Here is a 23888-nt window from a genome sequence, read left to right as displayed (position 1 = left end):
CAGGCTGATAACGACAGATAAAACGGGTGTTGGATGGTTAATAGAGATCAATGGGCACAAACATGCTTTCTTTACATATTGTAAACTCTGAGTGATTTATTGATTGATTGATTGATCGATCGATCTATTTAAAAGCACATAATTTCATGACAGCATGATGCTTCAGTGATGGTCTGAACCAGAGAAGAAGATAGCAAAGGTGTCACAACCTTAATCGCACTGGATGATCATAGTGAATCATAGTTCTGGTCCCTCCACCCATGTTACTCAATAACTGACAGCAAAGATGATGATGATGATGCTTTTTTACTGAAGGAGGGACTCGAGTGAGGATGAATATATTGAGAATAAGCGTCTGATGTAGTACAGATACAGCATGATGTGCGTGGACTCAGTGTGGCTGGCGGCTGTAGTCGTCTCATTACCCCTCCTCTCCCTCTGCGACCCCCTGTGAGTATCAACACACTCAACTGATGCTTGTTGAGTTGTGATGAAATGGATTTAAAATAGCTGTTAAGAAATTAGATCCCGGCTACGGGATTGTTGCGTCTTGTGTATCTGCTTTTGCAAAGAGCTTCTGAATAGTCCAGCCAAATCACTCACAACAGAATGAGATAATTGTGGGTGTAAATGTAACTGTTAAATTGTGTTAAAGGAATAGTTCACTTAAAAATGTTAATTCTGTCATCATTTACTCCTTCAAGTTGTTTCAAACCTGTATGAATTTCTATCTTCTGCTGAACACAAAAGAAGATGTTTTGAAGAATGTCAGTATCCAGACAGTTGATGGACCCCATTGACTTCCATAGTAGGACAAAAAAAAAAAATACTATGGAAGTCAATGGGGTCCATCGACTGTTTGGTTACCGACATTGTTCAAAATATCTTCCTTTGTGTTCAGCAGAAGAAAGACATTCATACAGGTTTGGAACAACTTGAGTAAACGACGACAGAATTTACATTTTTAAGTGAACTATTCATTTAAACACACAGTACTGTATTTAAATTAATCTCATAAGATAACTTCGGAAGCCCTAATTTTCAGTAAATAATGCATTATTTAGTGCTGTATCCTTTGTAAAATTGCTGTGAAATGAGACTTAAGATATATTGGTAACACTTTAGTTTAGGTTCCAATTCTCACTATTAATTAGTTGTTCATTAGCATGGATATTACTATTATATTGACTGTTTATTAGATGCCTACTTATAAAGCACATATTAATGCCTTATTCTGCATGACCATATTCTACATCCCTTAATTCACCCAATACCTAAACTTAACTACCTTATAAACTATTAATAAGATGTAATCAGGAGTTTATTGAGGCAAAAGTCATAGTTAATAGTGAGAATTGGACCCTAAAATAAAGTGTGATCGATATATTCTTCTGTATTCCCACCTGCTCCTCCTAAATGAACCTGTATTGTTCAGCTACATTCTCTCGGCCCCGAACCTGCTGAGAGTCGGGTCCCCAGAGAGAGTGTTTGTGGAGGCGCAGGACTATTCTGGAGCCAGTCTGGATGTTAAAATCTCAGTGAGAAACTCTAAAGATAAGCGTGAAGTGACGAGCACATCAGTTACTCTGACATCTGTCAAGAACTACCAGGATCTGGTTGAGATAGAGGTGAGAAGGTTGTCTATGTGTCAAAAATAAGAGAGGATGTGTTTTACAGACTTAAACTGATATGTTGGGCTTTGTGTGAACACTGTTTCAGCGTGTTGTTTCTCAGTTGTCCGTGTATCGTTCGCCTGTAGGTATCTGGTAATAGATATGCCTTTGAGAAGGGAGTGGAGCAATATGTCATCCTGCAAGCTCAGTTTCCACAGAAGCTGCTGGAGAAACAGGTCATGGTGATTTTTCAATCTGGACACATAGTTTTACAGACTGATAAGACCATCTACACTCCAGACAGCACAGGTGGACATATTTGCTGTTCTACAATTGTTTGTTGTGGAGCCAGTTTTGTCTCTTGAGATAAGCTGCAATGACACAGATGTTTGTCTTCCCCTTTTAGTTTTTTACAGGGTGTTTTCACTGAGTCCAGGCATGACACGGGCCGTAGAAAGTGGAGTACGAGTGGAGATCTTGGTAAATGTGCCCTCCGCCTGTGTGTATTAAAGTACAGTGGTGTCACTACCATTTTTTTTTTTACTTTTGTACTCTACAGTGAATAGCTGATTTTGTTTGGCCGTGCATGCGAGTTCAAATTTTTTACACATATATGTTTATATTTGTTCGTCAATTTCAATGCAGCTAGAGAATAAATATTAATCTGCAATGTTGACAGACACCTGATGGCATCAGCCTTCAGAGCAAATCCGTTTATCCCGATGGAGGACTGGTGTCAGGCACATTCAGCCTGACTGATCCGGCCAGGTGACTATCCTATTTCAGTACTTCAAATGTATTGAAGATACTTTTAGACCCAATATTACTGAGTCAGTTTGTTAGCACTTTTCCAAAAATAGAGTATTGTACAAATTGGTGTCCCATCTTTGTGCCTTTATTGCTTTAAAATCTCATTGGAATTAGAATCGTTCAATATGTTGAATATTTATTTTGACAAAATAAATTGCAAACCTCATTTAAAATAAATAATATGATAATATAATTTTATGAAGAGTAGGCACCTTTTTAACTGAACACTTTTTGAAAAATGTTGTATCCTTTTTGTGGAAAGTACCTGTTATCTTTTAATAAGATTGTAACTTTTATTAGCCCAGGGACGTGGAAACTTATGGCATGGCACCTGAACAGCCCACAGACAAACTTCTCCAGTGAGTTTGAAGTCAAGGAATACGGTAGGTGTCTCTGGATGGGTCTTTGCGAGCTGTTACGAAACAGCATTACACAATACACCCATGACATTTGCAATCCAGTGTTATCAACTCAGGTTCTTCCCTTTCCTCTTGCAGTCCTGCCCAGCTTTGAGGTCTCTTTGAGACCACAGAAAGCCTTCTTCTATGTGAACGATGACAGGCTATCAGTTGATATTGAAGCCAAGTACAGATCTTTTTTTTGTACTTAATATTATGGCCATATGCATGTTTTCTAATTTAATAGCTAGAAAATATAAATACAGCTGCAATAGTGTTTTAGACTACATTAGCTATTAAAGTATAGAAGTGTGTGTTTGTGTATTTTAAAGGTATTTGTTTGGGGAGACAGTCAATGGTCATGGATTTGTTGTATTTGGTGTGATTACTGAAGATAAAGGGAAGATAAGTTTACCAGGCTCCTTACAGAAAGTGCAGGTACTACACACACACGTTTGTGAAATACCAGAGATTTATATTAAACTTAGATTTTAGGAATATTTGCTCCATAAATGAATAATTTCTGTGGGGTTTTTTCTATATAAAAAAGGCCCTCTTCAAGAATGGCGTAAACTCAGAAACACGTGTCTTACGTGTTCATAATTTCTTCTTAGACATGCAGACACACACACAAAGTATATTGAGTCCATATATGACAGTTGATAGTTGACAAATACAGCAGAAATTGCACAGATCTGATAAAGTTTTTCTGTTGAATGTCAGATCTCTGATGGAAGTGGAACTGCAGAACTGAGAAGAAAACACATCCTAGAGACCTTCCCAAACATCGTACAGCTTGTTGGCCAATCACTGTACATTACAGTCAGTCTGCTGACCGACACTGGTAAGAACTACACCATGTCTGGCATACCTTCTTCTTGGACAACAACGTGGACATATTCAGGCCTCAGAAATATTATGTAATGTGTATGTGTTAATTTCCGTTTATTAACGTACGCATGTGTGTTTCAGGCAGTGAAATGGTAGAAGCTCACAGGAAAGGCATTCAGATTGTTACGTCACCGTACACCATACACTTCAAAAGAACACCACAATTCTTCAAACCTGGGATGCCCTTTGATGTCTCGGTATAAAGCATAGGCTAAAAAGCAAAAAGCATGATTTGATAACCTTAAGAGCAATTTTTAAGTAAATATTATTGTATACCTTATTTTTTTGTTCTGGGTTTTGCGTAAAGGTCTATGTAACAAATCCTGACCAGACTCCTGCTCAAAATGTTGAAGTGGAGGTCAATCCTGGAGGGGTCAGAGGTCAAACAAAAGCTAATGGCATTGCAAAGGTTACCGTCAACACTCCAGGACGATCTTCTACACTGCAGATCACTGTAAGAACATCCATCTCAACTGCACTGATGTTCAGTCAGATTAACAGATGTTAAAAAAAAAACAAAGGAGTATATTACAGCACATCAGATAACAATGTATTGATTATTTTCAGGCAAAATCCAAGGATCCACAATTAAGCAACGAACAGCAGGCAGTAAAGACGATGACGGCTCTCGCTTACGTTCCCAAAGGCGGCTCCAACAACTACCTCCACATCGGCATTAATTCTGCAGAGCTTCAGATCGGTGATCAAATGAAAGTCGATCTCAACACTGGACAAAGTCAAGGAGTCAAAGATCAAGATTACACATACATGGTGAGAGACAGACCTGTCATGATTCAAGAAGTGAAAATGTTTCCAAAAATGTATTCAGTGTCTTTCATTTGCCTCATTTTCAGATCTTAAGTAAAGGTCAGATTGTTCAAGCAAGCAGGTTTAAGAGGAGAGGACAATCTCTAGTGACTCTGTCTCTACCTGTAACCAAAGACATGGTGCCGTCCTTCCGCTTTGTGGCTTATTATCATGTGGGCTCGTCTGAGGTGGTGTCAGATTCAGTCTGGGTCGACGTGAAGGACACGTGCATGGGAACGGTATTTTGGCCCTGGTCATACAACACTGTGAATCGATCTTCATTTGTTTTCTGATCTATGTTCTTTGCTCTCCCAGCTTAAAGTGGAAGTCCACGATCCTGTGAATGTCTATGAGCCTGGTGAAGAATTTGGCCTGAGAGTAACAGGAGACCCTGGGGCCAAGGTCGGGTTGGTTGCTGTGGATAAAGGCGTTTATGTTCTCAACAACAAGAACAGACTAACTCAAACAAAGGTTGGTAGATCAGAATTGAATCCTTCCATTGTAACTGGAATGAGGCCAAATTTTCTTACCTAAACATATTGACTTCATTCACTTTGTCATTAATTCCTCCAACAGATCTGGGACGTTGTTGAGTCGCATGACACTGGCTGCACAGCAGGAAGTGGAAAAGAAAGCATGCAAGTTTTTAGCGATGCCGGCCTGCTGTTTGAGTCCAGCTCTGCTGGAGGCACCAGCGTCAGAAAAAGTACTTGACCTATTCAAAATGATCCACGTACAGACTTCACTATTATCAATGAATGCATCTGACTAATTCCATTTTTAAAACTGGTCTGTTCCAGATGCCGCATGCCTTTCTTCATCTCGAAGGAAAAAACGAGAAGTGACCATAACACAACTCTGGGAAAATCTAGGTTAGACAGCTGCATTCCTCCATTTACACCCACAAATAGCAAACCTCAAATTTTACACTCAAGGAATGATCCCAAGTTTAGGTACTAGGTTTCATTTGAATCAAAACAATTGTCAAGAAACTACTTTAGATGCATCATAGATTAATGGTTTGGTATGTACAGTATGTGAATAGCATTTGACCATTACTGTGTCAAGTATTTTGTACTTGACACAAATTTGAGGATGGAATGAAGAAAGTGAGTTTGGAAAGTTTATATTTGACATTTACATTTTTTTTGCAAGTTCAACACTAGAGAATTTGAGAGAGAGACCTTAAATTTGGCCTGAAAAACTTTGTAACTCCCCACAATTAGTATGTCATTTATCACAACTTCTTACCATACAGTTCTAGGGGTTCATACAGTTTATGGACTCCCAGCCAGAGATGAGGGCGATGGCAAGAACACGAACGGAAACAATATGTGTTGAATTGAATAGACATTTGTAATCAGTAGATGTAAAAGATAAGTCAAAACAAAAAAAAGACTAACCAAATTTTTTGTAATCAGTCTCTTTCCACTTGTCTTTTCTGATCCACCTCTAGTGAACAAGTTCTCTGGCCTTGGGAAGGAATGCTGTATGGATGGAATGAAGAATATGGTTGATTTGACATACACTTGTGAGTATCGGGCAGGATTTATCACGGATGGAGAGGAGTGCAGACTGGCTTTCCTGCACTGCTGCAGTGAGATGACCAGCCACAACAAAGAGTCGGATAAACAGGGAGAACAGATTCTATCCCGCAGTAAGAGCATCCTCAAAAATAGTATACATATTTAAATTTAAACACTCGAGCGAATTCACCTGGACTCAAATCCTGCTTCAGGAGTGTCTTGAGCAGGCAGAGCTGTTTGAAGTTGTGGTTCTGCAATTGCAGGAATTGATCCAATTGGAAAATTACCTTTTTTAAGGGTTGCTTCTGTTTTGTCTAAATAAATCAACCACCCTTTCACCCACAGGTGAAGCCGAAGAGTTTGTGAACTCAGATGACATTGTGTCACGTACACTCTTCCCTGAAAGTTGGCTTTGGGAGGAAGTGGTGTTGCCTAACTGTCCGTCAACTAACCGCCAGTGGTGAGTGTGACTTGCAGTTTTCAACAGTCAGTGCTCAGCTAGTGATGATCCTGTTTAAGTAAAAAATGATCTCTCTTTTAGTCAAACAACCACCAAACCCAGAGATGGCCTCCAGTTGAAAGACTCCATAACTACCTGGGAAATCACAGCCATTAGCTTGTCCAAGACTCATGGTAAAGCCTGATGTTGTAAACATACAAACCACTTGTCCATATTAAAGGAAATTCCTGGGAATTTTCCATCCTTATGCATTGCATTTGTGGCATGCTGTTGATTACCCCAACCAATAATTTCAATGCATCGCTCAATTTTCGATGTCCTGTAGTCCTGGGCTGAAAATGTTCTAGGCCTACAAAACATCTCATGCTTTCTGTGACGGCTCGCTCTCTTTTTTTTCTACAAAGGTATCTGTGTGGCAGATGTTCATGAGATGATTGTGATGAAGAACTTCTTTATTGACTTAAAGATTCCATATTCAGCCGTGCGCAACGAGCAAATTGAAATCAAGGCTATTATCCACAACTTTTACAGCAGAAAAGTAAAGGTCAGATTGGAAGAATGTTTTACTATGGCAAACCTTATCAGACAGGCGCTCAGCATAATGACAAAATATGCTTTGGCTATTACCAGCCCTCCTTTCTTCTTAAGGAGAATGTGATTTTCATTTCTTGTATTAGGTACGTGTGGAACTGAAGGAAACCAAGGACATCTGCAGCCCGGCCAGTAATAGAGGAAAGTTCCAAATCGTAGTGGCGGTAGATGCTAAATCATCATATTCAGTACCTTTCGTCATTGTCCCAGTGGCTTTGGGACGCCACGCAATTGAGGTGAAGGCAGCTGCCTCGGGACGTGGAAGCGATGGCGTGAAGAAAGATCTCCTAGTGGTGGTAAGAAAAAAAAACTCATCTTGATCAGAAAACAAAAAGACAGTATATAATTTGCAGAGTGTAGGTTTAACATATTGTGAACAGAACATGATGCCAAAACATGCAGATTCCATACAGGGACATAAAGAAATGGACTGGTATACAATCCCCACAGCTTTCCTCAAGTTTCAAAGAAAACGAAACATGCTAGTTGCAGATATATATTATGTGTTGTTTAAGTGCATACTTTTACTACAATGACCATTTATTCTGAACACATAGAATTTGTTCTCTCACTCACTCACTGTTCTCTTAATTTCTTTAGGCAGAAGGTGTTTTGACCAAACTTAATGAAAATCTACAGTTAAGTCCTTCTAAGAAAGGTAAGAATATTCCAACAAAACAGAAATGCACACAAATAATTTTTTGTCATGTTTACTTTTTTGTCTGAATGTTAATTTTTGGGTAGACTAATACCTGAAGGGGAAATGTGTAGCCTCTGGAACTTCAGATTCACATTCAGTGTTTTGTGAATGTTTTCAAGTTTTATGATTTTTGTCTTGAGCCCTGGATGATTTCTTTGTAAATAATAAATAAAGGCCACACTAGTCAATTCCTGCCCTGCATGTACAAATAAGAGTGAAGCATGACTATACAGTTCCCGTTTTTTTCTGGAGCAGGTGGTGAACATGTGGAGGTTATCAGGAGCCTTATACTGAGGGACCAGGCGCCCAACACACCTGCGAGCACATACGTATCAGCAATAGGTGACTCTTTTAACATCTGCTGTAAGTAAAACAAACTCTGGCTTGGTTTTTTAACAGTATGTCAATATCTTTGTGCACAGGAGATACGATCAGCATAACAATAGAGGCGGCTATAAGTGGTCATGCCATGGGTTCCCTGGTTATCCAGCCTGGTGGCTGTGGGGAGCAGAATATGATTGGCCTAACAATGCCTGTCATTGCAACGCATTACTTGGATAAAACCAATCAGTGGCACACCGTGAAGGCTGGGCTTAGACAGACAGCTGTTTTCTATATTTCAAAAGGTAAACTAAACATAAGACTGGAATGCAAACTATTGTGCTCCGAAACTTTTGTTTCACATTCTTGTATAGAGTCTGGCCATCTAATTTGTGTTGATGTACAGGTTATAATCAACAGCTGGCGTATCGTAAATCCGACGGGTCGTATGGCGCATGGATTCATCGCTCAAGCAGCACGTGGTAACTCATATGTTTCTCAATAGTTCTGTTTGTTTGGTAAGAACTATTAATCAAGCATCTTGCCATGATTAAGTCTAAATTTTAGTTGCCTTTCTCCTAAAGGTTGACAGCGTATGTTGCTAAAGTGTTTGCCATGGCCAGTAACATCATAAACATAGACCAGAATGTGATCTGCTCTGCTCTCAAGTGGCTCATACTGAACAAGCAGTTACCTGATGGTGCTTTCAAAGAAGATGCCTCTGTAATTCATGGAGAGATGACTGTGAGTGAGACCTGTTTTAAACACTATGACACTAAAAAAAAAAGTTCACCCAAAAATGAAAATTCGCTCATCTTTTACTCAACTTCATGTTGTTCCAAACCTGTATGACTTTCTTTCTTCAGTGGCCCATAAACTAAAAAATGTTCGTCATACTCCAAAAGTGCCAAAAAGTAGTCCGTAACACTTATGTGCTATGTTTTAAGGAGTAAAAAACCTTTTGTTGTGCTAAACAACAAAAACAGATGGTGGTTTGTCACTGACATCAAATGTTAAACCATTACAAATTATGCAGTAACTTTTACCTTAATATATCTATCTATTAAGGTCTACAATGCAATTGCAAAAAAGAATGACAAAAGAAAAATAAACTTTTCCCAAAGCTTCCATTTACATTAGTTGAGTTAGAAGTTGACATTTTGAACTCTTAAAACAAACAGAGTAAGTGTTTTCTCAGCAGATTAAGATGGAAAGTATTTTAACATTGAAAATATTAAACAGCATTAACCTGCGAGCATTTATTTCACAATTTATCTTCTCAGTTTTAAGGTGTGGTTACCGATGCTCCGTGAAATTTTGCAGACGAAAGAAAGTGGCACCTGATGCTACAAAATACCATGAATGAAGTACAAGTCCTAGGATAATTCTAGCAGCTATCAAACAGACCATCCCTAATTAACTGCTTTAAAAACACTCTCTTTTATTAATATATTATTTGATAATATTGTGTTGTAAAAAAAATTGCAGAGTAGATGCAGCTTGTCCATTGTGGTTCTTTTGTTCTGCTTTGTTGCTGAGTCTTGAGTCTCTACTCACACAGAAATTGCTGTCGAACATCAACCAAGAATGCAAATTTGTGTTGAGAATTTTTTTTTGTCACCGGAAGTTTATCTGGCGAAATTCTTCACTTCGCCAGTTCCCATTTAAATGACTGGATTTCACGTTGCAAAATTTCACACAGCAATTGTAATTGTGACCACACCTTTTACATATGCATTATTTCTTACATCACTGTGACACAGGGGAACGTACGTGGGTCAAACGCACAAGCATCCATGACGGCATTTGTGCTCATTGCCCTACAGGAGGGGAGAAGCCGTTGTGCTGGCCAAATCTCAGTGAGTCCTGCTAGGCTTTTAGTTAATATGCAACACTTGAAAAAAAAGTTAAAAGTGAAAATATGTTTCTAGCTTCATTGAACAACATATCAGCAAAGTTAATTTATTATGTCATGCATGTAATTTATTCTCACAATCCTATTGTTTTTATTCCTCTTTAGAGTCTCGACAGTAGCATTTATAAAGCCATCGCATACCTTAGATTACAGTTACATGGTCTGACGAATCCATACTCAGTGGCTATGACATCTTATGCTCTAGCCAATGGAAACGCTCTTGACAAACAAGTCCTCTTTAGGAAAGCCTCTGCAGGTAAAGACACAGCCTTTTCTTATGTTTATTTGTGCTTGAAATGTTCAGGTGTCAATGCTGCACCCATGTCATCATATCAGCATTAACATTTCTTGCTTTACCTGTCTAGACATCAACGCAAAATGATTAAGATGCAGAACAACCAGGGCTTGACATTAACACCCGCGAACCCACCAAATGCGGGTGGATCTCTCATCTCTCGTTTAATTTGAATATTGTTGTTGTTACAGGGCTTGAATTTCAACGAGGGACTGCGCGTATTAAGCATAATTTTACTCATTCCCGCACACCCAAAGTGTGTGCACATAAATACACTATATTGGCTATATAAAACTGTATAATGGGTCTGTGCGTCAGGTCTTAACGTGACAGCAGCCTAATATACCGACTGTCAAATTATGAGATTATATAAAAAAATCTATATGGCAGTTTTCCCCCATGGTATAGATGTCAAAATTGTGGCCAGTGAAAATGCTGAGTGGCTAGTAACTTTGGAAAACCCCTAGCCAGAGTTTCTGGTGAGCAAAAAAATGTCAAGCCCTGAGAACAACATATAACATTTGTTCAAAGCAATGAAGACAAAGACGCTCAAAAATGAATAATTCTAAACTTTTGACCGGTAGTGTGTAATGATAATGAACATAAACAAAGCATCAATGATGACACAATATAAAACTAAAAGTCAAGAAGTATAAAATGTGCTTGATGTCTTGTATTGTGTATCTACACTATTTCAACAACAAAGCACGGCTGCTTTGGAACAATACTTATGGCGAAAAGTTCTATACAAATAAAATGAAACTGAATTAACCCCATACAGATGGAAGTCACTGGCCCGTGCCTGGAAGCAGTAGCTATACTTTGGAGGCTTCGGCTTATGCGCTCCTGGCTCTTGTTAAAGCTGAAGACTTTCAGAGCGCAGCTCCCATCGTAAACTGGCTCAACAAACAGAGGCAGAACAGTGGAGGATATGGCACGACTCAGGTTTGTAGTGTACATTAAACATTGTATAGCTATCCATACAGTATGTTCATTATGCAACATACTTATTTTTTAATTTTTTAATTTTTTACAATAGCTAGGGCACATTTCTCAATACTCCATATACACATTTCTCAATTTTTCAAAGTTGTCATTACCGGCTTTCACTTACCAGTTAATTTCACATTTAGGGCAAGATTTACTAAAGAGGGCAAATTAGTGTGAAAGCTCAATCCCAGAAAAGCAAGGATGGGAAGGATCGACTGACGGCGACTAAATTAAAGAACACAGACGCAGCCGGATCATTTCCATAATGACCAACATAACCAAGAGAAGCACAAATTAACGTCTGGTTTAAGACATGCTTTTTTGGGGGCGGTAAATAATGACGCAAATACAAAATATTGCGCTGTTTTCTCCCTCATGATCATACCAAATCAATGGTAGACCTTGTCAATTGACTAGCGCAAACCTTAGTAAATCACCTTGCATGATTAATTTAAATATATCCTCTCATAAATATTTGCATCTGAAAGGGAAACTCTTACAAATGCATATGTAATAAGCTCAGCCGCAAAAATAAACCCTGTCCACGTCTTTTCAGCGATCATTTTTCCTGCGTGTCTTTAGTAAATCCTGACAGTAGTTTTTTAACGCCAAAAGAGGGTTTGCGCTGGTCGCAAGCTGTTAGTAAATACCCAAAATACACTAAAACTTCCAAATTATTTCATACATGTCTCAAATCAATTAATTCTTCCATAAAACTAGGAAAGGTTTTTACCCAACAAACACACTCACTCATAAAACAATGACTTAAAAAAAAAAAAAAAACCCCGAACAACAGATAGCATTATACAATATTTTCTTTTGTAAAAAAAAATTACAAAAAAGAATGACACTCAGTTTGCTACATGGTCTCTGTTTACATTACAGTACAAAATGATCCCTAAGATGTCCCCTTTGTAGGTGCACTGTGAAGGTGTTCAACTACGTACATCTATTTAAAAAAAAATAGTATTTCTTTTTTTAGATTTGGAATATATTTCATTATGGAAATGTATTACTGTAAAAATGTAGGCTATTGTATACTTATTCAGTTTTGTATTATGTTAAGTTTTGAGCACACAGCGTTTTGGTGATGTTTTTGTCCAAGTGAAAAATGGATTCATGTCATTTGAACGATGTAGTCATTTGTTGCATTTTGTGCCAAAGCAATGATAAATGATCCACAGTTTAGCCCACATAGAAAGCTTCTGTTCTCACTGTGTGGAAAGTTTTGAAAAAGTGTCTTAAGTAGGCTATTGAGAAAGTGGTCTTAGCCATTGTAAAACAAAAACAAACAAACAAACAAAAAAATCCTGTAAGACAGACTACTATATATTTTTAATGCAATTTTTATTTTTGTTATTTTTTTATTTTATTTATCTTTAAACTACTAGATTTGAACAATAAATAAAAATGAAATAGTAATTTAAGCACAGTCCTCATGTTCTTTCAACTTAAATTCAAAATAACTCAACAATTTCATGCATAACCCTTTCAATTCAGCTCAAAATATCTTACATTGGGTGTTTTTGCCGACCTCTTGTGGAAAAAAATAATATAACATGATATTTCATGACTCTTGCCACTAGATGGCCTTATAGCACTATTTGGAGCAAATGAGCCGTTTCCCCTGGGTCCTAAAGTCACTTCAGTATGCATTCAGAGACACATGGAGACATTATAACATCATTTTTTTTAATTTTGAGCATTTTTAGGTTTTTCTATGTGTACTGAATCATTCCTCACATTCCATTCATTCCTAAGGGGGTCAAATTGACCCGTGAGGGAAGGATATGTTACTTTTTTAATTTTCAACCACAAAACTCCTCGAATGTGTATTTGTGGTTCAAGTGCGACAAAAATCCTTGGGTCTTGGAGTCCTCTGATGAACATTCAATTTAAAAAAAAATTGAAATGACCCGAGGGAAGGATGAGGGACCAAAAGGGCAAAACCTACACACGAATAACAGTTGAAACGTGTCTCTTCCCTCCCAGGCCACCATCATAGTGTTTCAGGCTGTAGCCGAGTACAGGATTAAAGTGAAGGACATAAAGCTGTTAGACCTGGAGATGACCATCCGAGTGGAAGGCAGCCGGCAGCCGATTGTGTGGAGGTTCAACAAAGACGACTCTCATCTCGCACAAACAACAAAGGTGAGTTTGTGCTGGAAGTGGAAAACATGTTCCATTTTAATGTTACTGAGTTCATAAGTCCTAAGATGTATATCGTACAGTGAGATATAAATGACCGTTTATGTCACAGAGTGTAGCTTTAGTCATATTGTGTACCTTATTTAAGACGGAACCTCTGTTTTAATTCTTATATTGATCAGCTACATTTGATATATTTGATCAAGATTAATTCATTTACAGTGTACATTATTGTTTGTGACTACATCAACAGCTTCCATCTAGCAGGCAGATCACCATCAGTGCCAGGGGTTCTGGAGAGGCCGCTGTAACTGTAAGTGACTGAAGAAAGCAATAATCAAAGCTAAAAGCTGAAAATTTACCAATGCGCCAGACCTTAAACTGTCTGTTTTCTCCACTGCAGGTTGTGACTGAGTACTATGCAAAACCAAAAGAGAGCAGTGGCACTTGCAAGAACTTTGAGCTTGATTTGACTTTTGAAAGGGATGATCAAGGTCAGATTTTTGTGTCTTCAATTTTCAGAGGGAGACATGATCATAAATACAATAAATTTCAAAATGTTGAGATGTCATTATGTCAAAATGTTTTGCATAAAGACAAATGAGGCCTTGTCATTATATTTACTTTTATTTTATTACAATATTTTGTGACCAAAATTAAATACTATTTTATTTAAAGACAATTGTTTTATTTGTCATGAAAATAATATGAATGTTCCTAAAATAGGATTCGTTTTCTTGATGCAAAATTAAATATATAATATGATTAAAATATAATATAATTAAAACAAATGTTTGCTTTTGTTTTTGGTGAAATGCCCTACACATTTTGTGATATTCACCTCGTTTAACATTTATCCAAACTGACTTACAAATTAGGAAAATCACAAACAATTTCTTTCTTTCTTTCTTTTTAGTAACATATCGGGGAGCAACTGAGAGTTATAAACTCACTATAAATACCAGGTGTGCAAATAAGTGCCATTTTCATCACACTATTCTGTTCTAATCAACTGAATATTAAAAGTTCATTTGCACTAAAAAATATCTAAGTTCAGTAAATAATCCTTGGAAATTATCAAATGAATTATTATATATGTTTAGTTTAACTAACATTGTGGACAGTCCAAACTTTTGGCTGGAATTACAGTACCTTATCATGACATTTATTTATTCTGTTAAAGCTGATGTGTGCATGTTTTTTGATGTTAATATATTCTCTATTGTCTCATCTTAACATGTAGAGCAGAGTTGGATAAAACTGTCTGAAGCTCATATTTTAGTGCAATTGAAAGTTCACATTTTCTTATTCTCCACAGGTATCTGTCTGCGGACAAGGACGCCGCCATGTCTATACTGGACATATCATTACTGACGGGATTTGTTGTGGATGAGAATGATCTGAAGGCGGTATGGATCACTTTTTCATTATTATCACATTTGCTATTGCCAAAATGGAAAGTCCATATAGGCTTTCAATCGAAATGTGCATATTAGTCCTAACAAACAGCGTTTTTTTCCCACTACGAAAAAATATGAATGAACTGCCCAATATTTCCACTACAATTTCAGTGCTACACGAGCTTCCGGTATGGTATTGTCCCACAGTAAACTGTGGAAGTACTGTAGCAAACTCGTTCTGTTATATTTCTAATAATCTTTAATCACAACAAATTATAATATAGTATATTTTATTAACCCTTAGTAAGCATAACATTTTAGCATTTTATATTTAAACATACCTTTAGTGTCAAGGTAAATCATACAAATATCGCTTTGTCCTGTTGTGGGAAATTTCCAAAATGTAATTTTATGCTTAATTTTCTCACAATTTTCATACCCTGCGCTTCACAGAAAAGTTGTCAAACTCCCCAAAAATAATTTTCTGTTCCTGTTTGTAGCTGTCAACTGGACGGGACAGGCTGATTCAGAAATTTGAGATGGACAAGCAGCTTTCAGAGCGAGGATCCCTCATCCTCTACCTGGACAAGGTCTCTGTGGCAGTTTTACTCGGAAAACACTCATATATAGGTGTTGTAAAGTTAGAAAAAAGTTAAAGGCAAAGTGAGACTCTAGTCCTAGATTACTCCCTAAATTACTATAAATAATAATTATGGTAACACTTTACAATAAGGTTCATTAGTTAACATTAGCTAACTATCTTAGTTAACATAACTAAGAATGAACAATACTTTTGCATTTATTAATTTTAGTTAATATGAATTTCAACATTTACTAATACGTTAGTAAAATCAAAGGTTGTATTTGTTAACATTAGTTAATGCACTGTGAACTAAGATCAACAAACAATGAACAGGTGTAATTTTATTAACCTAAATTAACAAAGATAAATAAATACTGTAACAAATGTATTGCTCATTGTTAGTTAATACATTAACTAATGAACCATATTGTAAAGTGTTACCATGATGACTATAAGAATGAACACTAACATACATTCTGTTACATACATAATATTAATATTTTTAAAGTGATTACACTATTCTGTGACTTTTCAATAACATCTAGTCAATACATTTTAAATACTGCAAACAGAATAGCAACAATGATTTTGGGTAGCGCAAGCCCATCTGAAAGTGCACAAAAGAGGACAGAATAAGGTATATTTTCTTGTTTAGCGTCAAAATTAAGTAGGTTGAACAGACATCTTTTTTTGTGCTTTTATAACAGTTGTTTTTATTTGTTTTATTTATTTTAACTAAAAATTTAATTTAAAAATTCCTCCTGCATCCCTACTATAAAGTGTCTGCTGTTTGCACTTACACTTGCAGGTTTCTCATGACAGGAGAGATAGGATTGTCTTCAGGCTGCACAGGATTATGAATGGAGGCTTTATTCAACCAGCGGCAGTCACTGTATATGAATACTACTCTATAGGTATGAAACTGATGTGCATGCCAACCCTCCAGTAGTCTGACATAAATTGCAAAAAGATTCCCACACAGCAACATTCCCAGATCCGGCCCACATCTGGCACATGTGGAAAGATAATATGGCCCACATGCAGCGTGGAATGACGGCCCTTTGCCGGGTCGCTCCTGTTTGCCAGATCTGGAGCACAAGCAGGCCATAGCAATGCCACATGTCAGCCAAGAGCAAAGAAATAAACCAGAACTGGATCTTATTTGAGCCAAAAAATCTGTGTACATTAAATATGAAGTCATCATAGCCTTAATAAGAGACGAGCAGAAACACAAGAACTACAACTGACTTCAGACACAGTCTAAGTTGAAATCCACTGAAGAGAAAAGAAGACATTAAATCTGAAGATCCCAGCAGAGGAGGATTAAATAACTCCACAAACAGCATTACCAGCTTCACTTATTACTAACCAGACTGACTTTATTTCTGTCAGACGTCTACACAAGTTTTTCTTGAGAATTGATGATGGATACCTGTTGATGGTTTTATAATCATCATGGAATAGCCTGATTCACTGAGGTTTTTATATTACAAGGTATTAGATATCACAAACACTGTGTTACTGCAGCATGAGACCCAGCAATACTACAACAATCAGTTACAATCTTTTAACAAACATGAGCTCTAAAAACTAAACCTATGCTGACACACACAGATAACAACAATCAGCACATGAATCTCAATAATGGTGACAATCAAGAATATTTAAATAAACAGATCAATTCACAACATCACTGACAATCTAATAAGTCACAACAAAAACAACAGCAAAAAATAAAAGCAAATATTTAGGGTTAAACAAAATAATAGGTCAATTCAGCTGCATAATTTATTCATGCTGCAATGCATGCTGGAAGTTTTGGACTATGCTGGTACCCAGCATGCATTGCAGCCAGGTACTTTTGATTGTCACCATTGTTGATATTCATACGCTGATTGTTGATGTCTGTGTGTCACCACAACACTATAAACTAATTTGTTGTGCTCACGGTTGTTTAAATGGTTTGCTGCAGTGCTGCTGAAGTACAAGGATTGTATCATAAATGCATTAATGGTTCAATAAAATTGTTATATTTGCTTAAATCCAAATGTCATCAGTAAATCAGGTTATTTCATGACGATTAAGAATCCATCAACAGGTAACCATCATCACCTGATCTCATTTTGAAAAATTTGACAAACAGTCATAACAGCCAAAAAAACAAAATATGTAATAAGAGTGAAGACTAATTAATTAATTAAAGACCCAACTAATGGAAACACTAATCATTGTAATGGTGACTTTGAATGAAAAACAGAGTTAAAGCTCTGTTAATTCTCAATAAGAACTTCTATAGACGTCTGACAGAAACAAAGTTGCTATCTGGGTACTAACCAGACTGACTTTATTTCTGTCAGACGTCTACAATTTTTTTTATTGAGAATTAACAGAGGTTTAACTCTAATGCGTTTCATTTGAAGTCACCATAACAGTGATTAGTGTTTCCATTAGTTGGGCTTGGGCTCTTAACTCTTTTAGTCTATTTCGGCTGCTGTGTTTGTTATACACATTTGCAGCAGCAAAGAAAGAAAAAGTGAAGTGCGATCAGGTGATGATGGTTATCTGTTGATGGAATTATAATTTTATATATTCAGTATCATTTTATGCAAATCATGATTACAGTAAAAGATTTAAGTTTATTGATTATTTTATCTATTTATGACTTATTTGGCTATTATTTTTGTGACTGACTGCAATATCTTAAATGCTACACAATAATCGCTGTACACCTGTGTGACCCATGTGATGTCATGATTCCTCCATGTTTAGAAAATCGCTGTGTGAAGTTTTATCATCCATCCAGGAAGGAAGGGGCTCTTCAAAAAATCTGTAAGAATGATGTCTGTCAGTGTGCCGAAGGTAATGTGCACTTTGTTTTCATGAAAGTTTAAGTAAGTTATGCTGTTAATCTACAGCAGGTTTATTTATCTGTCTATTGCTGATACAGAAAACTGCAGTCTTCAACGGAAGGAGAAAATTCACGAGGCTCAGCGTAATAAGAAAGCATGTGAATCAAAAATAAATTACGGTAATAAATTATGAAAATTTTGTTTTTTGTAGTGACAGCATACTGCAGTTAATGAGAATGTCTTCAGCAAAGTGTATAAAGTATATACTTATATATATATATATTTTTTTTTACAGTTTATAAGGCTGTTCTGGTGACTGAAGATGACGACGCTTCAACAGTTTATTACAATATGAGGATTGAAACTGCCCTCAAAAAAGGTATAAATTCCTCACTCCAACCACAGTGTGTATACATTTGTAAATTCTGTCAATGTAAAGATTAAGTTTCCCACTTATTTCAGTGTAAGATTTAAAGTGATATACAAATGTTCTGCTGATATCTTGTTTAAGTTTAATAACCCACAGTAAATAAAATACTCACTTCTGGCCTGTACAGTATTTTGGAAGAAACAAATTAGATTTTTTTTAGTTGTGTTGTGCCAGTACAAACTCAGTGCCTCAAACTTGTCACCATACTTGTGCATTTGTGTATTAAAATGTTGTTTATCTGTGTAGAGCCGGAAAACAATGTGGAGGGGAAGCTGCGCACTTTCACTGTACAGATCTCATGCAAAGAAGCGTTGGATCTGAAGCGGGGTGAGAGCTATCTGATCATGGGCCAGTCTGAGGATGTACAACTGGAAGGTGGAAAGTAAGTGCACTTGACTTGTAATCCAAAGCTTGTCTGTCCTGATCTGTGAAAATGCTTCTATATTCATGAGAGAGTGTGAAATATGAAACACTTTCTGAATGGTTGGTGTCCAATCACATTATTTGTAGACAATAACTACAATTAAAACATTATTGGCGTAGTTAATTTTGCCTGCTTGTCATTTTTTAAAGCACAGTTTAAATCGCCGTAATACTTGCTGAGGGAAATATGAAAGCCTGGTAATGTTGCAAACATGGCCAAAAATGTGTATAGTGTAGTTCCCATATTGACACTGCGGTCACATAAAAAGCAGCTGAAATGATGAATTTAAATGTGTTTTCTTTGAAACAAATGTTTTCATGCCTTAAAATATCTTGAATGTAACTCAACACCCTTGCATTTAGTATAAAGGGTTCTATGAATATGCAAATGAGCCCCGCCCTTCACTCACTCACTCCAGCTCAGAGATCCACTCGTTGACGATCACATGTTGATCTGATTGGTTACACGGTAGTTTGTGACATCAGAAACACCAGCGATTTCAAACCGTATTTTTGAGACTGTCTTTGGTTCACTTTAGTTTTAAGAAACTAAATACTCAGCAATGGTGTTGACTTATGAAATTACACATGGTTTGTCTTAAAGCATATTAAAAACACCACATAGACATAAACATTTGTCGATTTTTACCACAGGGGGACTTTAACAACTAAATCATGCTAGCAACGTGCTTAGACATATAAACAAACATTTATTTCTAACATGACTATGTGTTGTTTTCAATATGCTTTAAGACAAACCATGTACAAATTCATTAGTGAACACTAATGTTGAGTAAAGTTTTACCACAGGTGGATTGTACTGTAAGAAGAATGACAGAAATGTTAGACATTTTGATTTGGAAGAATAATCAAGGAGAAAGGATTTAATTGAATTGTTTTAGTTTGTCATGTGAGCTTCTTCAACATGCACTTCCTCTGCTTCCTCCTCAGACTTCAGTACGCTCTGGGCGAGAGGACCTGGGTCGAGTTTTGGCCCAGTTTGGAGCAGAGCAAGACGAGCGGTGAACTCAAAGTAAAATATGACGGCATGTTGAGTCTCCAGCAGGATCTGCGCTTCGGCTGCTGATAATCAGTCAAATCGGCCCTAATGCCAGACTACTGCTTTTGATGACAAGATCATATATATTACAAAACTCAGGATAGCTTAATTTTCAACTTTCAATGTATGTTAAACATGAGTTAATTTTGACTGTTTTTTTTTAATAACTGTCCTGTTACTCAGCAAATTAAATAATGTATACCAGCTTGACTTACAATCCTTATGCAAATTTCCATAATAAAAAAAATCTAGCTAGGTCATCTATTCTGATTACTGTCCCAAAACAATAAACAGATTCAATATTGATGCCGAAATGCACATATTATATTATTTATAATCTTCAACATAGAGTAACCTTATGTTGTGTAATTTTCCAATAATTCAAGCTCAGCAGGATGTAAAAGTTTCTTTGGAAGGAAATGTGCATTTGTGTTTTACATAGCACATCAGTCTGAAGTTCATCACCTCATAGTGACACTGAGCGCCAATAATACTCAATAGAAAGTTCAGAATTGTTCATTTTTAATGCTTATCTGTGCATTTTTTTTAAACAAAAAGAAAGTACATTAATGTGTGGGTAAATTCACAAAAATACGTGAAGGCAAGAATTATTGTACTAATTTTCACTAGTATTTAAAGAAAGTTGCACAATGAGCTGTGCTGTTTGTCACTATGCATAAAAAACTGCTCTAAAATCAGTTAATTTTTAAGAGAATAAGGAAATATTTATGAATATGTAAGACATATTTATGGTACTTTTTTTTGTAATTTACAGTTTGGACTCTGGATGAAATGAAGTATTAGTGAAATGGGGAGGGGGAGGGGGGCATGAACCCAACATGTTTGACATTCATCACATTTATGTTGTGAAGATGTACAGTGCATCAAAGTTTGAATTCTTGTTGGTCAGCAATATGTAAATTTGAGGTTCTCTATATTAAACCCTGCACTCGTCCTCCAAAAGTCCACAGCTCAACTGAAGAGACGCAGAAGTCACAATGGAATTGGTGGGCATTTATAACAGTGTTGACAGCGAGACCTGCAGCAAGTGCAACGAGAGGGGACTGGACAGAGATAAAGATATTTATGCTAATAAGGAGCAAAAATTCAGCCAGAGTGAAGCAACAGCTCAAAATCACAGTAAGACATTCAGTGTGATTTTAGTTATGTATACATTGAATACCAGTAGTTTTCAACATATATTCTTGATTTTTAACAGTGCACTTCTCTGTAATTATGACCACACAAGCAAAATCCCCAGGGTTAAATAAACATTGCTCAGTGTTTATATGAGTCCACACTCAGAGTGTTATAAGTAACACTGAAGCAGTGTTAAAGTTAATGAGGTAATTAAGTGATTAATTGTGTGATACTTGTACATTATTGAAGACACCTGATGTGAACAAGCAGAATCACTGAAGGAGAAAAAAAACAAAAAGTCACCATTATGGTGATCAGTATTTGGCTTAGTTTGCCTTAGAATTAGCGTATGAATCTCAGCAATGGTGACAAACAGATCACCTCTGAACATAAGATCATTATTTATTCATGCAGCAATGCATAACAGGAGCCATGAATGAGTTTTGATTGGTGGCACCCAGAATGCACTTTTTTGAAAAACCCTGCCAGTGTGACGATTTTCAGAAACGCCGGTTGCAGTGTTGTCGTGTAAAAAGTAAAACCGGTGTTTTTGTCTTGCGACGTCAGAGTGTGGGATGTTATCCGCTGTGTTTGACGTCAGATTGTGCGCCTACCGGAACCGGTAATAACTTTTTGTTAGGCTTCTGATTGGCCAACGTGACTTTACGGTTAGGGTTATATATCGCCGCCTGCTGGTGTGGCATGCTCTTGACAGCGCTTGATAGCATGTTTTTGTGTTTTCATGTAGACAGAGATTTTTTTTTAAACCGAGCATGTGTGGACGGGATTTTTTTTTTTAACGCAGGACGAAAAAACTCCGGTTATAAAAATACCCATGTCCGTGTGGACTAGGCCTGGGTGTGGACTCATGTAAACACTGAGCAATTTAGATTTCTATAATTCAATGTTAGGCTGCATAGTTTAGATCAGCCGGAACCGGGAACACTTCTCATAAATCCTGATGTACTTTGTACATCATAAGAAGGATGGCATCTACATTAATATTAGTCTCTCTGTTTATCCCAAGGTTTACCGCAGTCTGCCGGATCCAGGCCGTATCCAGATCTGATGAAGGACCTACGACAACATAGTCCTGCACTCAAAAAAAAATGATATGTTGGCTTTAATTAACTTTTTTATGTCAACAGGTCCCACATAACTGGGTTACTTTAAAGGAGTCATAATGTAGTATTAACTTTGATACCCACGCTCTATTATAGTCATTTCATGCCCTTCTAAAAAAGAAAAATTGGAAAAAAATAAACACAGAGCTCGTTTGACCCTTATTTCTGAATGCATTATTGTCTCGCGAGATCTGATGCGAGGTTTTGGCTGTCGTGGACGGTCATTTTAATAATGCAAATGAGGGGCGCGTTGATTGGTAGCAGGAAGGAGGGGGCTTGACACCGCAGGTAACTTCAGCATATCATTCCAAAAAGAGATCATGGCGCAAGTTGTTAATGAACGCGACCTACGGGATTCAACCGTATATGTTTGAGCCAGACTCTGAACCAGAGCTGGAAACGGAAGAGGAACAACATTCAATTGAAGGACGTCTACATCAACATGTCTCTGAATGGTAAAGACAATTTTTTTGACTGAGACATACATAAACATCAGTAACGAGCCAAAAAGTTTTTTGCTATTTTCTCCCACATAAGTTTAGCTTTAATTTAATGTAGATTACATTAACGGAGATGTAGTCTACTTTATTTTCAGCTTACAGTGGTTATAGAGATTAACGTTTGCTATAATGTGTTGTTTTTGCCTTTTTTGACGTTGTGTTTTTTTTAGATATTTAATAATTTTCATCTGCAGACATGTAACGTTATGTTTTTCTTTATGTTTATTAATTCTTGACTGTTTTTTAAATTGATCTATCCTTATCTATTATATAAAAAAAATCAATACAATGATATGTTGTCATTGTTATATTATATACGATTATATTAAATAATAGCTGTATCATTTAATGTTAATGTTTTGTGGTATATTGTTTTCAGAATTACATTTAGCAAACGGTTTTAGGCACTGAGCATGGACTCCTGTACCGTAACTAACGTTACTGTAGTGTAATACAAAGTGGAAAGATGTGGCTAGCATTCGTAGAGTCCATTCCCCGTGTTTACATCACATACATTAACCGCATTAGTAGTTAGCTGCTGTTTGTTACACAAAATATAGTAATAAAAACACAGTCTTACCGTTTCAAATTCAGGCAAGTCCCTGATTGTTGGAATGGCACCTTTTTCCATACGTAGCTTCGATGCCAACTTCGCCTGATATTGCCCCAAATTTGTAAAAGATTCTTTTGTGAAATGTTTAGCGCAGACACCTAACGTTGAGCAAGTTGAGATGGTTGTTGGAACAGCGTCATTAAAAATAAATTTCATCCACTTGTCCCTTGTAGTTTGGTCAGTTTTGGGTAAAAAAAAACATTAGAATGTGGATTATGAGAGTCAACCACAGAGCAACTCACGTGTGCACTACGTTTCTGCATCTTTCTTGACTGAATATGATGGGGAGAGGGGCAGGGCG

The 23888-nt window shown here is 36.8% G+C and overlaps 1 protein-coding gene across 1 annotated transcript; it reads left to right on the top strand.

Annotated features, from left to right (window-relative positions):
* The first annotated feature begins 316 nt into the window (after positions 1-316).
* Positions 317-20470, top strand: LOC143710404 (complement C3-like). Its single transcript, XM_077201352.1, has 41 exons — positions 317-450; positions 1436-1628; positions 1760-1922; positions 2020-2093; positions 2293-2381; positions 2724-2806; positions 2921-3008; positions 3154-3259; positions 3545-3665; positions 3794-3909; positions 4020-4166; positions 4280-4483; positions 4567-4758; positions 4835-4990; positions 5096-5225; positions 5320-5391; positions 5976-6176; positions 6391-6505; positions 6587-6678; positions 6910-7049; positions 7183-7392; positions 7697-7754; positions 8052-8138; positions 8219-8422; positions 8524-8599; positions 8702-8861; positions 9881-9976; positions 10138-10288; positions 11109-11272; positions 13310-13468; positions 13719-13778; positions 13869-13959; positions 14382-14430; positions 14784-14874; positions 15366-15455; positions 16257-16362; positions 18218-18307; positions 18396-18476; positions 18593-18676; positions 18974-19109; positions 20102-20470. Exons 1-41 carry the CDS (start codon positions 377-379, stop codon positions 20235-20237), a joined length of 4935 nt encoding a protein of 1644 aa, XP_077057467.1. The 5' UTR covers positions 317-376; the 3' UTR covers positions 20238-20470.
* The last annotated feature ends 3418 nt before the right edge of the window (positions 20471-23888 follow it).

The sequence above is a fragment of the Siphateles boraxobius genome, unplaced genomic scaffold, assembly GCF_051911475.1.
Source record: "Siphateles boraxobius isolate OS27281-9 unplaced genomic scaffold, OSU_SipBor_1 47, whole genome shotgun sequence".
NCBI lineage: Eukaryota > Metazoa > Chordata > Actinopteri > Cypriniformes > Leuciscidae > Siphateles > Siphateles boraxobius.
The sequence above is the reverse complement of the archived record's forward strand: the minus strand, read 5'-3'. Positions and strand labels throughout refer to the sequence as shown.